This window comes from Bos grunniens, chromosome 17 (genome assembly GCF_055505025.1).
Source record: "Bos grunniens cultivar Pamir isolate PY7600 chromosome 17, Bosgru_T2T1.0, whole genome shotgun sequence".
NCBI classification, from domain to species: domain Eukaryota; kingdom Metazoa; phylum Chordata; class Mammalia; order Artiodactyla; family Bovidae; genus Bos; species Bos grunniens.
In genome coordinates this window covers 43,960,030-43,973,331 of record NC_141181.1, presented here as the reverse complement: position 1 = coordinate 43,973,331, position 13,302 = coordinate 43,960,030, and the positions used below count along the sequence as shown (strand labels likewise).

Here is a 13,302-nt window from a genome sequence, read left to right as displayed (position 1 = left end):
TGAGTAATACTCCATTGTGTATATGTACCACAGCTTTCTTATCCATTCATCTGCTGATGGACATCTAGGTTGCTTCCATGTCCTGGCTATTATAAACAGTGCTGCGATGAACATTGGGGTACACGTGTCTCTTTCCCTTCTGGTTTCCTCAGTGTGTATGCCCAGCAGTGGGATTTCTGGATCATAAGGCAGTTCTATTTCCAGTTTTTTAAGGAATCTCCACACTGTTCTCCATAGTGGCTGTACTAGTTTGCATTCCCACCAACAGTGTAAGAGGGTCCCCTTTTCTCCACACCCTCTCCAGCATTTATTATTTGTAGACTTTTGGATCGCAGCCATTCTGACACACAGAGCTTTTGTGATGCATTGATTCTGTGCGGTGGAATTTGGATGAGGCACGAGTACCTTGTCATTTCTCACAGTATCTGGTACCTCCACTGGGAATTCTCAGTGGTTGAGGGCATGCAGAGTAGCTGGGATTACATCACTTGAACCAGAGGACCATTTCAAGATGCCGTCTATCTCACCTGCCTGGTTGTGGCTGGGCATGGCAGAGGGTGGACCCAGTTGGGACTGTCAGCCCAGTGCTTACATGTCCTGCTCCAGCTGGGCAGCCTTGGGATAGTCACACTTCTTACCTGGGGGTGGGTGTCCACTGAACAAAGTTGGTATCTGCTGCATGGCCTTTTACACCTTGGCCTTAGGAGATACACGGTGACACGTCCATTGTATTGGTCAAAGCAACCTTAAGCCTGCCCAGAAGGGAGAAGACATAGATGCCAGGTCACAATAGGAAGAGTGTGAAACAATTCTCCACTGTGTTTTAAAAGCATCACAGTGTCTGACTTTTTCAGATGGTTAATTTCTATAATTTTTTAGAAGATAATTATATTTTGTTTTGTTTTTTGATGAGGAATCTCATAGCATCAAAGTGAATACATAAAATATACGGATTAATAATAAACCCAGTGATCTCCACTTAAATGGATTCTATAATTAAGATGTGTGTGTTTGGGGAAGGGGGTTAGTGCCATGATTTTTGACATTTGTAGAAATGTACTTTTACAGTTTTGCAATTGCAAGAATTATTTATAGCTAATTTCAAAGATGGTTACCCAGGTGATAATAATTTAGCTTTGCTGCTGCTGCTAAGTCACTTCAGTCATGTCAGACTCTGAGCAACCCCATAGACAGTAGCCCATCAGGCTCCTTCTTCCCTGGGATTCTCCAGGCAAGTTTTACTGACCTATAAATTCAGGTTTAAACATGCCTTTTTATTTGTACTGACCTAGGAAATTTCTTATGGCCTTAGGGGTTACTCATGAATTACCAAAAGTGCAGACTATTTTTAGTAGTGAGAAAAAAACACTAATGTGTGTCACGGGAGCAGTTGTGACTTAAACATCATTTTACTTAGTATATATGTAGTATATTTAATGTATAATATAATTGAGCCACATTGTAGAGGAATCCACAATTCAGTGATGGACAAGGGCAATCAAGACTCTACTGGATTTGAAGCTGTGTGTTTCTGGGTGCAAAACCCAGGCTTTTACGCATTCTTACCCTCCTTCCCCATGAAATGGAATCACAGTGAAAGAATAGGAAATATTTTTGTTTTCAAACTCTATGTCTTTCTCCAATGTGTCATGTGTACTAACTGTCTACTGGTTATTCTACCAATTTCCTTACCAACACCCACCCACTGAGGCTTGGAAGACCGCAGGTGAATTCTGTCTTAGGATGAAACTTTGACCAGGCTGAGAAGCACAGCGGGAGTCAGGAAGTGCAGAGTGCATGCTCTGGGAGCCTCCCTCCCAGCCCAGCAGCCAGTGTGTGGAAGGGCTATGTCTAAAGTGGCCCTGATTGGGAGACTCCCCAACAGATTTCCACTTGGGGCATGATGGGCACCTCAAACTTTGGACCATTTTTGTGCTTGTAAATTTACAAAGATCTCTGATATAGCTTTGGAGTCAAGAGTGCAGTTCAGGGCCGGGGGAGGGAGGGAGGGGAGAAAGCAAAGGACCTTGGCCTTGTCTGTGTTGTTTGGATGTTTACAAGGAGGATGCATTTCTATATTAATTATGCAATAGAAACATTAAAACACTATGATGAACTTGTCCTGTTAAAAGCTAGAATAACTAGGTACAAGGGAGAAACTGGTTTAATGAGAAGAATGCCCAAAGAAAATAAAAACTTATGAAAGTATGCTTGGTATTTATAAGCAGAAGATAGCCTTTTGTCACCTTTTCTTGGTTTGTTTAAATTGTTCTTTGTTAATTGTTTATGTATAGAACCCTATTCTCCTAAGGAAGAAAAAGCTGGATGCAATAGAAATCTATGTTTTTGTGCTTAAAGTAAAACTGATGAAGAAGAGGCTTTAAAAGTAATCCAATCCTGAATTTTTTAGGTGAGGAAAGAGTACAAGGGAAATATGGAGATTTAGAGAAAGTCAGACAATCAGACGCAGAGAACAAGCCAGTGGTCACCAGTGAGAAGCAGGTAGAGGGAGAGGGCAGGGAGTGGGGGTCAGAGATACAGACCACTAGGTATGAAATAAGTAAGTTATAGGATGTAATGTACAGTGCAAGAAAAAGAGCTAATATTCTATAATAACTTTGTGTAGGGCATGATCTGTAAAATATTGAACAATTGTATGTCTGAAAATAATATCGTAAGTCAAGTATACTTCGATTAAAAAAGTCAGACTGCCAGCTATTAGCAGAATTTTGGTTTCTAATACAAATCCCTTGATTCATGATGTAGTGCTTTTGTTTAAAAATGTTGCAGAATTCATGGTTTAACAAATGATTCTCAGAAGTTTCTAGAAGAGGTCTGAAATTAGCCATAAAACTTGGGAAGTGTGGGGTCTCCTGTATTCTAAATTACATCTAGGTGACTAAGTCCTTAGCCTCTGTGTACAATACAGGAATCTGATGGAACTTGTTTTAAATGGTCAACTGAACATAGACTTTGAAAATAGCAAACGTGGTGTCTGATTGTCATCTTAAACATCCTTACTCTCACTTGCTTCGTTGTAGCAGTGATTTAAAAATCTGTGCCTCCTCTAAGATCAGCCAGTTTTCAGTCTAAAAGATCCCAGTTTAAAACACTGCCTTAAAGTGAAGTCGCTCAGTCGTGTCCGACCCTCAGCAACCCCATGGACTGCAGCCTTCCAGGCTCCACTATCCATGGGATTTTCCAGGCAGGAGTACTGGAGTGGGGTGCCATTGCCTTCTCCAAAACATTGCCTTCACTGCTCTCCAAATTATCAATTGCTTTCAGAATTCCTAAACATTCACCTCAGTGTATTCTGACTGCCTCCTATACCCAGATATGGCACAACTCTTGTTTTCCATGGATCCAGATGTTGACTGAAGTGTTTATAGTCGCTGCGATCCAGGCTCAGCAATGCCAGCTTTCTGCTTCCTCCATCATTTTCTGCTTCAATATTACAATTCTTTTTCTCCCCGGGTTGGTCATTTGAATAGTGAGGTAGTGTCTGGCATAAAGTTCTTGCGAGCAAAATACCTGAACACCCACACTTTATATCCTGAGAAGTGACCGTGTTTTGGGAAACAGCTTCTGGGCTCCAGAAGTCCTGTCTGTCTTACCCAATGGACAGAGCATGTTCACGTAGCCTGCAGAGACTTCGTCTGGTCACCATGGCGACTGTGGTAGGTTCGTGGGGGGCTTTGATTCAGATAGGAAAGACGAGTGAAATACATGTTGTGTGATAAACCCAAGTGCATCCATGAGAAGTGAAGAGGGGTGACTGATGCCCCGCTAGTGGTTCTTCCTTGGAAGGGAGGAGTAGAGGAACATTGGCTGGAGGTTTGGAGGAAGGAGGAGGTGTGGGAAGAGTGAAGAGTATAATAATTTCAACAGGTCCACAAACAGCACTGACAAGCAGGGGTGTTTTTCCAATGGCGAGAACACTGACTGACTTTTCGCTTTCAGATGCGCATTGGGCTGCATTCTGGGTCAGTTTTTGCTGGAGTTGTTGGAGTTAAAATGCCTCGTTACTGCCTTTTTGGAAACAATGTCACCCTGGCTAACAAATTTGAATCGTGCAGTGTTCCCCGGAAAATCAACGTCAGCCCAACCACTTACAGGTATGACCCCACTGAGCACCTGCAATGTACTCTTTTATATGCAGTTGTCATTTTTGTTCATTGATTTGTCTCATTCTTCATAACATTTTCTTGCTTAGATAATATTAGAGAAAAGTCATAATTGAGTCATCCTCATTTTAACTGTTTTTAAACTACTTGTTAGTCTATGGGAATGACCCTCCTGAGATACCTGTAGCCTGGCTGTCATCCTCAATGTATATCCTATCTTCCCCCATTATTACCCTTTAAGCAAAGGGTAATAATGTATTCCTTCTCAAGGGCTTGGGAGGTATTCTAACACTGACCAGAGTTACAGAGACCACACAAGTTGATGGGCATGGTCCCTGAAAAGAATGCCCTTAATTCATGTGCCAGGTGTATATACAGTTTATCTGCTTTGAAAAATCAAATTATAGTGGAAATCCTCGAAGAACAAAAAGATTTTCCAGATCTAAGCAAATGAACTGCTATGATCGTTTCATAGCATCTTCTTTCTACTCCAAACAACTTTCCTTTCCAGCCCTGATTCTAAGTTGAAAACCTTGCTTTGTTTTGCCCAAGAAAGGTTGAAACCTGCTAAGACCCGCTCCAGCTTCATGCTTAGATCCAGTGCACCTGGCTCCCTGGCACTCTTGACTGTGTGTGGTTCCTGTCCTGGGGACCAACAGCCCTGCTCCGGATTTGCTGTCCTTTCAAACATTTTCTTTTGAAAATATCAGCCTTGTCTACGATCAGTTCCTCCAATGAAATGATTCTTCCCATCAAAATACAGCCGTATCTGTTTACTTACCTCTTTAAAGGTAACATCTTTGTTTTGTTTCCAAGACTGTCTCTGCTGTCTCCTTGTGTTCCTGCTCCTTTTCCAGAAAAACTCTGCACACAGGTCGTCTGTGCTCAGGGCCTCCCCTTGCTCTTCAGCTCACTCTGGTCAGTGTTTGTCCCTCACAGGCCACTCCAATGGCTCCCCTTGCTAAACTCAGGGTCAGTTCTCTCTCCTTATCTTCCTCACCATCTCAGGATGTTTTGAATATCTTCTTCTTCAGGCTTTTGTGACAACAGATTCACCAGGTTCCCTTGTGGCTGCGCCTTCTCCTTGTCTTGGTTGCTGCTGTCTCCACAAAACCGTTCCCCACCAGGTTATTGCAATCCTTAATCAGTAGAAACTGACTAGAGGCCAGATAGAAAATTTAGGCAAGGCTTTACTGGGGCCCCTGCTGCCTGGAAAATCCCATGGACGGAGGAGCCTGGTGGGCTGCAGTCCATGGGGTCGAGAAGAGTCGGACACGACTGAGCGACTTCACTTTCGCTTTTCACTTTCGTGCATTGGAGAAGGAAATGGCAACCCACTCCAGTGTTCTTGCCTGGAGAATCCCAGGGACGGGGGAGCCTGGTGGGCTGCCACCTCTGGGGTCGCACAGAGTCGGACACGACTGAAGCGACTTAGCAGCAGCAGCAGCAGCTGCAACAGGAGGGAATGAGAACAAGTAACAAGTTTCTCTTGCTCGCTCCTGGAGTGGAGGATAAGTTAGTTGCTTTTATGGGGTGAGGGTAGGGTGTGTCCAGGGGTCTGGCTGAAGGGGTGGCTTAGGTGGATTCCCCATCCCTCTGATGGTGTTGAGTGCAGGGGGCATGTGCAGTACCCTACTTTTGCTTCCAATCCCCTGCTTTTGCTCCTCAGAAGTGGCAGTTGGGTTTTTGGTCTTTTTGTATTTTTTGGTCCAAAATTTGCTGCAGCTGCATATGCACATAGTTATTTTGACTCCCACAGTTTCTTTGTATTTTGTTGCTGGAGGGGAAGTTTGTCCAGGTGCAAGCATTGCAGCAAAGGATCCCCAGGTCGCAGGCTGTCTCAAAACCACTAAACTTTGGAAAACTGTCCTGCCCAGAGCCATGTCTGTGTTCTCATGTTTCTGAAATGTTATGATTTACCACTTTTATCTCTAGCCTGACCCATGATTCTCTACTGATCATATAGATTCAGTAGATTCATATAATTCTGTCCTGTATTTCTACTTGGGTGACTAATTGACCTATTAGATGGCTAATGTGATCATGTTAGAACAACTGATTTCCAATTCCCCACCCCCACGTGGATAAAATCTACTTCCCACCCAGCGAAACTCCATCAGTCTCTTTAAAGAGCAGCAGTGTCTACCTCAGGGACCTCAGAGTGATCTCTCCCTTCTCCTCATCGTGCCCCGCCCCTGCCTCCACACGTGTGTCCTGCACATAGCCTTTCTCACCTCCTCCAATGCCACCAGCCCAGCCCAGCATCACCCTCACTCTTGTATCTCATGTGCCTCCTCCTTGGCTCATCCTCCACACGAGAGCCAAGTTCTCTTCCTAAACCATAAGCAGATCTGTCATCCCTGCCCTACAAGCCCTCCGGTGGCCTCCACTGCAACCAGAATAAAATCAGACTTGTAACCACAGACTCAAGTGGTGTCTCTGGTCATAGTCACATCAGCTCTTACCACCTCATTTTCTTCCACTTTCTCCTTATTTCATGGATCTCCTGCAACCCCAGCCTCGTTTTTATTCATCAGACTTGCTAAACTGATTCCTGAATCTGCTTTCCCTTTCTCTCCTGGGTCATCTCCTGTTTTCCTCCTTCTTGTGATCTGACCTTAAGTCAGATGTCATCTCTTCAGGGACACATTCCTCACCTGCCCTGGATACACCCTCACGTGGTCATCTCAGCTCATCCCTGTGCCTGAAATGGTTAAGTTCAGGACAAGGGTAGATTTTATGAGAATTCATGCAGATATAAAAGGTGATTGTTTCTTTGCAGAGCTTTAATGATAGAACGTTAAATCCTGGAATGGTATTTCTTAACAAAATAATATTAGGAAGCTTACCTTCCTTGATATATTTATGAAACCTGTACATTTAGGACACAGACTACATCCCCACACCCAGAAATATCCACTACCTTCAAACTTCTGTTTCCAAATTCTAATCAGTAATTTAGAAAGTAGCAATGTAATAGCAGTTATACATTCCTTTCTTTTAAATGTCATGAGGAGTTTTATTCTCGGGGACAATTTTCTGCATTTTTATTTGTTTTTACTGAACTGCAGAGAACTCACAGAGACTAGGTTTGGTATCGTTTGAGTTTTGGATCAGTGGATTGAGGAGAAGGGTGTGTGATGATCCCAAGATCATTAAAGACAAAACTGGGGCATAATGGAGCATAATGGAGCCACCCCTGTGAGTGGGAAGGTTGACCTAGGAACTCCTGAGGTGACACAGAAGCAGGACTTGGATTCTGTGAGGGAACAAGGAGCGTAAAGGGCAGATGACAGAATTAGGAGAGTTGATGCAGCTGCTTGGAGGACATGGTGTCCAGTCCGGGGGAGTAAGAAAACCGCCTTCCGTGTGTGAGCATCCGCCCTGGGACTGTTGCTGCTAATCTCGGATCTTTCTTTCCTCAAGCTTTCATCTAAATGGTTTTATATTTCCAACCTGTTTTTCTTATAAATTTGGATTTTAAAAAAGATTTAATGAACATTTCTAATTCCATGACACTGTGTTTATCTGTAAGTTTCTTTAAAAAGCATGGGATTTGTAGTCAAAAGACATGTCTTATGGGTCCCCAGTACAGGGCTTACCAGCTGTGTGATCTTAAGAAAAGCTCTTAATACATTCTAATGATTTGCTTTAAAGCCACTTCTTAATGCACCAGATACAAAAATAAAACCAGAGAAAAATAGACTCCCACTCAACCTGTCCATATTCTTTTGCAACTTGCCTTGAATCCATTCAATATTATGTTTTTGAGATTTTTTTCTTGATAAAATGTAAATCCAATTCATATAAATCTAGTTCATTTAGTTAAAGTATTCCAAATGCAGTGGTAAGCTGGTCAACCAGCTTGGGGAGTGAAGTAGATACTCCCTGACTTCTAGCATTTACCATTTCTAAAGTGTAAACACTACACTGTGGCTGGTTTCAGCCTATCCATGGTTTAATTGGCTTGCAGATTACTGAGTATTTAACAGTTGGTTCTCCCAGGCAGGTCAGAGATAAATCTAACATGTCGCCAGATGTGCCTATGATGTAATATGTATTCTAGGATATAAGTAAGCCACTCTGTCTTCTGTCCATGGTTAATTTCAGGATAGCCAGTTTTTCATTATTATGCAAACTGATTTGATAAATATACTTATATACATGTCTCTAGATAACATACCTATGAATGACATTCCCAGATCGTGAACTTCATTACTCAGTTTCAGCTTTACTCAGCATCACTCAGCTGTCCAAACCCATCTGTGTTCCATTGTGTCTAAAGGTTTCTATTTCCCAATGCCTGATATTATCAAACTTATTGTTACCAATATGGCAGGTGTTGTGTGACATCCAATTGATGATTAATGAATCTTATTTAAACAATTTATTTAATCTTCATAACTGTCCTAAGAGACCTGTATTATTATGAAAGTGAAAGTGTTAGTCGCTCAGTCGTGTTTGACTCTTTGTGACCCCATGGATGGTAGCCTGCCAGGCTCCTCTGTCCATAGAATTATCCAGGCAAGAATACTGGAGTGGGTTGCCATGCCCTTCTCCAAAGGATGGAAGAAAGGAAGCTAGAGATGGAGTTCCATCTCCAGGGGATCTTCTCAACCCAGGGATCGAACCCAGGTCTCCTGCATTGCAGGCAAATTCTTTACTATTTGAGCCATGAGGGAAGCCCTGTGTATTATAGTTTCCTTTTAAAGGCTAGAAATCTGACATCTTTGCTGTTATTCAAACTTAGATCTACCACACTTTGAAGCTTACACTTTCAATACTATGGAATTCTGTAATTTTTCACTATATATTACCAACTACTATGCCTTGGCTATGGTTTTTCCTGTGGTCATGTATGGATGTGAGAGTTGGACTGTGAAGAAGGCTGAGCGCCGAAGAATTGATGCTTTTGAACTGTGGTGTTGGAGAAGACTCTTGAGAGTCCCTTGGACTGCAAGGAGATCCAACCAGTCCATTCTGAAGGAGATCAGCCCTGGGATTTCTTTGGAAGGAATGATGCTAAAGCTGAAACTCCTGTACTTTGGCCACCTCATGCGAAGAGTTGACTCATTGGAAAGGACTCTGATGCTGGGAGGGATTGGGGGCAAGAGGAGAAGGGGACGACAGAGGATGAGATGGCTGGATGGCATCACTGACTCAATGGACGTGAGTCTGAGTGAACTCCGGGAGTTGGTGATGGACAGGGAGGCCTGGTGTGCTGCGATTCATGGGGTCGCAAAGAGTCGGACACGACTGAGCGACTGATCTGATCTGATCTGATGCCTTATAAATAATAGGTACTTGAAATATTTACAAATCCGTGACTAAAACATCATTTCACTTGTTTTATTCTTTTGCACACTAAATATTTATTGATGCGCTTATAAAATTAGTTAATTGAACACTCTTGTGTATTCTGTCTGAGGTCTGTAATCCTTGAGACCTTCATGTCTATATAGCAGTTTCCTCAGTACATATAGAACATCACAGTTCTGAACTTTAGCATAATATCATCACATCATTTAGATGTCCCATTGCAGGGGAGTGGAAGGGACAATATGAGTAATTTTCTGTAGAAGCTGGTTTAGAGCTTGTTCTCATCCATGGCCTGAATAATAGATCAGAGAGATGCTTATTAAGTTTGCATTTGACAGAGACCTCGGGAAGCAAATGGGAAGAGGAGCCAGTAACTTAATCAGTGTGATTAGAATTTAAAATGAGTTTATCCTCATGGACCAATGAAGCAAATAATAAAAGCTGGTAGAACATCTGAATTTAAGAGGAAATTTAATTCTTAAGAATTTAAGAAGAAAACATATTGCAAATATCAGATAGTAAGTAGAGTATACATATATACAACTAAACCTCACTTTAGTCCTACTAACCTAGAATTCATAAAAACTTTATCCAAAGAGATCCCAAAGTTATTTCCCCATTTTGTGTGTACACTCAGTTGCTTTGGTTGTGCCTGATTCTTAGTGACTCCGTGGACCGTGGCCCACCAGGCTCCTCTCTCCATGGGATTTTCCTGGCAGGAATACTGGAGTGGGTTGCCATGCCCTCCTCCAAGGAATCTTCCCAGTCCAAGGACTGAACCTGTATCTCCTGCATTGCAGGCAGATTCTTTACCACTGAGTCACTGAGAAAGCCCCATTCTCACATTATATGTGTCTGTCTGTCTGTGTGTATATATATATATATGGCTTCTCTGGTAGCTAAGCTGGTAAAGAATCTGCCTGCAGTGCAGGAGATCGTGGTTCGATTCGTGGGTTGGGAAGGTCCCCTGGAGAAGGGAACAGCTACCTGCTCCAGTATTCTGGCTTAGAAAATTCCATGGACTGTATAGTTCATGGGATCACAAAGAGGTGGACACGACTGAGTGACTTTCACTTTCACATATATATGTGTGTGTATATATTATGTAGAACTTTTCTTTCAAAAGTTCTTGCCCATGATTATTTCTCAGTAATATTTACAAAATGATTGGGTATAGTGTCTTATATCTTTCAACTCCTTCAGTTCTATATTATTATTGTCTTATATTATTAGACTTTGTATCATTTGGGTTTTTTCCACTACTATGAATTGCACTATTGTATAGATTATGGATGATATCTTTACAAAAATATTTTATAGTTATTTTTCCTAATATGAGTGAAATCCATTATTTGGTGGAACTTTCTGTTATTGTGAATTGATTCTTCATTGTTCTTCTGTGAAGAACAATGTGTTTGTAAACATCATTAGGATTTTTCTGTCAATCACACTGAAGATGGTGGGTTTATCAGCATTCTCAGGAATGTTCCCTTAGTTGTGTTGCCTTTTCTTGACTAGACAGTTATGTCAATGTTGTTGTATGATCAATATCTGCCTTTTAATCTTTCCAGATTACTCAAGGACTGTCCTGGTTTTGTGTTTACACCTCGATCAAGGGAAGAACTTCCACCAAACTTTCCTAGTGACATTCCTGGGATCTGTCATTTTCTGGAAGCGTATCAACAAGGAACAACTTCAAAGCCATGGTTCCAGAAAAAAGATGTTGAGGAAGCCAATGCCAATTTTTTAGGCAAAGCATCAGGAATAGATTAACCAAACACACACCTGATTGTTAGCCTTTGGGGTTTGACTCCTTGGAACGTGAGTGGACCCTCTGAGAGCACACTGGCATGGTGGTGAGCTGAGGAGCAGTATTAACATTTCAGGAGCCACGTCACCATCTACTTTTCCTTCCACTTAACATGACAAAAATGTATTCACTTCAATATTCAGTTTTTCAGTGAAAAACAAAGAAACCTCAAAAAGTGACTTTGAGGGGATGTAATATACTTATTACCTGTACTCAAAACTCAGCACCTTGTATATAAATCAGGTAATGTAGTGACCTGTACCACCTGGTGAGCTGTCTGCGTATCCTGCCCTGGCCGAATGCCCTGGTTATCAAAGTGCTTGTGGTAGTGTTGGTTGCCTTAAAAATGCTTGTTGAATAGAAACAATAGTCTTGATACCATAAGCTCTTTGAACCTTTCAACTGTACATTTTGTTACATTTCCTCATTTAACAGTTAGCATATATAATAAGATAGACTGAGTTTTTTTTTTTTCCTGTTGCACTTTTTTCTTTTTCCTTTTCTTAAAGAAAATAAGCCATTATGGGTTAGATGCAATATGAATCTAAAGTAGTTCTCCTGTAAATATCAAGATGATTTTATAAAAATATTCTCTACAACATAATATGTCATAAAAATAAGTATTTCCTTTTTTGACATTTGTAAAAGTCTATACATGGTAAAGGCTATTTTAATTCATAATAGCAATTTCATTTCTATTAATTCATTTTTGTGTCATCTTCAGGGTAAAAGAGGGTTATGGCCTATATTAAAATGCAATAATATCATTATGATTTACTTTAATTGAAGCAACATGGAGTAAAGGCAGCATTCAGGGAGCGAGCCATAAAGTCAGAAGCAAAGTACTTACACACACCGAAGTAATTTTGACCTATTTCAGCAGACACCCTCCATTGCCAGGCTGAGCCACAGAAAGTTGCATGAGGAAAATCTAAGTTCAGAAGTCGGAAATAAGACTTGTTCTTTTTGCTGATAGCTTACTTTTAAGTATTTGTGTTGAGCACTTTGGTGTGTATATATGTCCTCAGAATCAAGCTTTTGTCTTAAGTACACATCTGTGAATATTTTATTCTAGTGAAATAACTCAATGATATTTTTAAAGGGAATGTTAATGTTGATGAAGAAAATGATGCTGTGATTTTATTCTGGAACTTTCAAAACATTTTTCTGGAACATAAACTTTTATTTTTAGTGATGTTAGTCTAAGATCTTTGCTGAACTAAATAACATAGAGTTTGGTTGGAGATAAGATCTGATTTTTAAATGAATACAGCTTCAAAGCTAGAGAAAGAGGAACATAAAAGTGTTTAGGTCACTATTAGCAGAGCTATAGATACAGCAAACTCTTATTTGTGGATCTGAGAAGTAATTCAGCTTAAAAATTTAAAAATTATCTCCATTGGTCCCCAGGCTAGTCCATGGTGACCTCAGGAATACCAGTAATTTCTGATAGGTCTCTTAGCATCCCTGTGTGTTATTATATATATTACAATAATTATTATTTACTCAATAATGATCCTGTGTCTTGAAGCACTGATGTGGCTCATTAAATGCCAATCCTATTACTGGGGACTACCACAGGCCTTGGAAAAATATAGTTATAATCTTACAAGCATATGAAGTTAATAAAAGAATTTAAAAGTAAAATCAAGACTTAAATATATTTTTCTTTCTGGAACTGAGCCCTTATTACAAGGAAAATATTAGAAATTAAGGAAAATTAAAAAGCATAAAATGTGTTATCACTTGTTTAAGCAGACACAAATTTGCTAATAATTTACTTTCCAAAAGTTGTAAGTTAATTGGAATTCAAAAAATATTCTCTCTCTGTGTGTATAAACACATGTACACACACAGAACCAGTGAAGGAAAATATAAACAATCTGTTGTTCAGTCGCTAAGTCATGTCCAACTCTTTACAGCCCCATGGACTGCAACATGCCACGTTCCTCTGTCCTCCACTATCTCCTGGAATTTGCTCAAATTCATGTTGATTGAGTCAGTGATGCTCTCCCATCATCTCATCCTCTGCTGCCCTCTTCTCCTTTC

At 40.8% G+C, this 13,302-nt stretch overlaps 1 protein-coding gene across 15 annotated transcripts in view; it reads left to right on the top strand.

The window, feature by feature from the left end:
• Window positions 1-12,900, top strand: part of GUCY1A1 (guanylate cyclase 1 soluble subunit alpha 1) — a 66,434-nt gene extending 53,534 nt beyond the window's left edge. For all 15 annotated transcript variants that reach the window (XM_086347007.1, XM_086347009.1, XM_086346999.1 and 12 more), the window contains 2 exons: window positions 3,961-4,115; window positions 11,015-12,900. In XM_086347007.1, the coding sequence (XP_086203133.1) occupies window positions 3,961-4,115; window positions 11,015-11,216 (357 nt within the window). In that variant the 3' untranslated portion in view covers window positions 11,217-12,900. The remainder of the gene's footprint in view (window positions 1-3,960; window positions 4,116-11,014) is intronic.
• The last annotated feature ends 402 nt before the right edge of the window (window positions 12,901-13,302 follow it).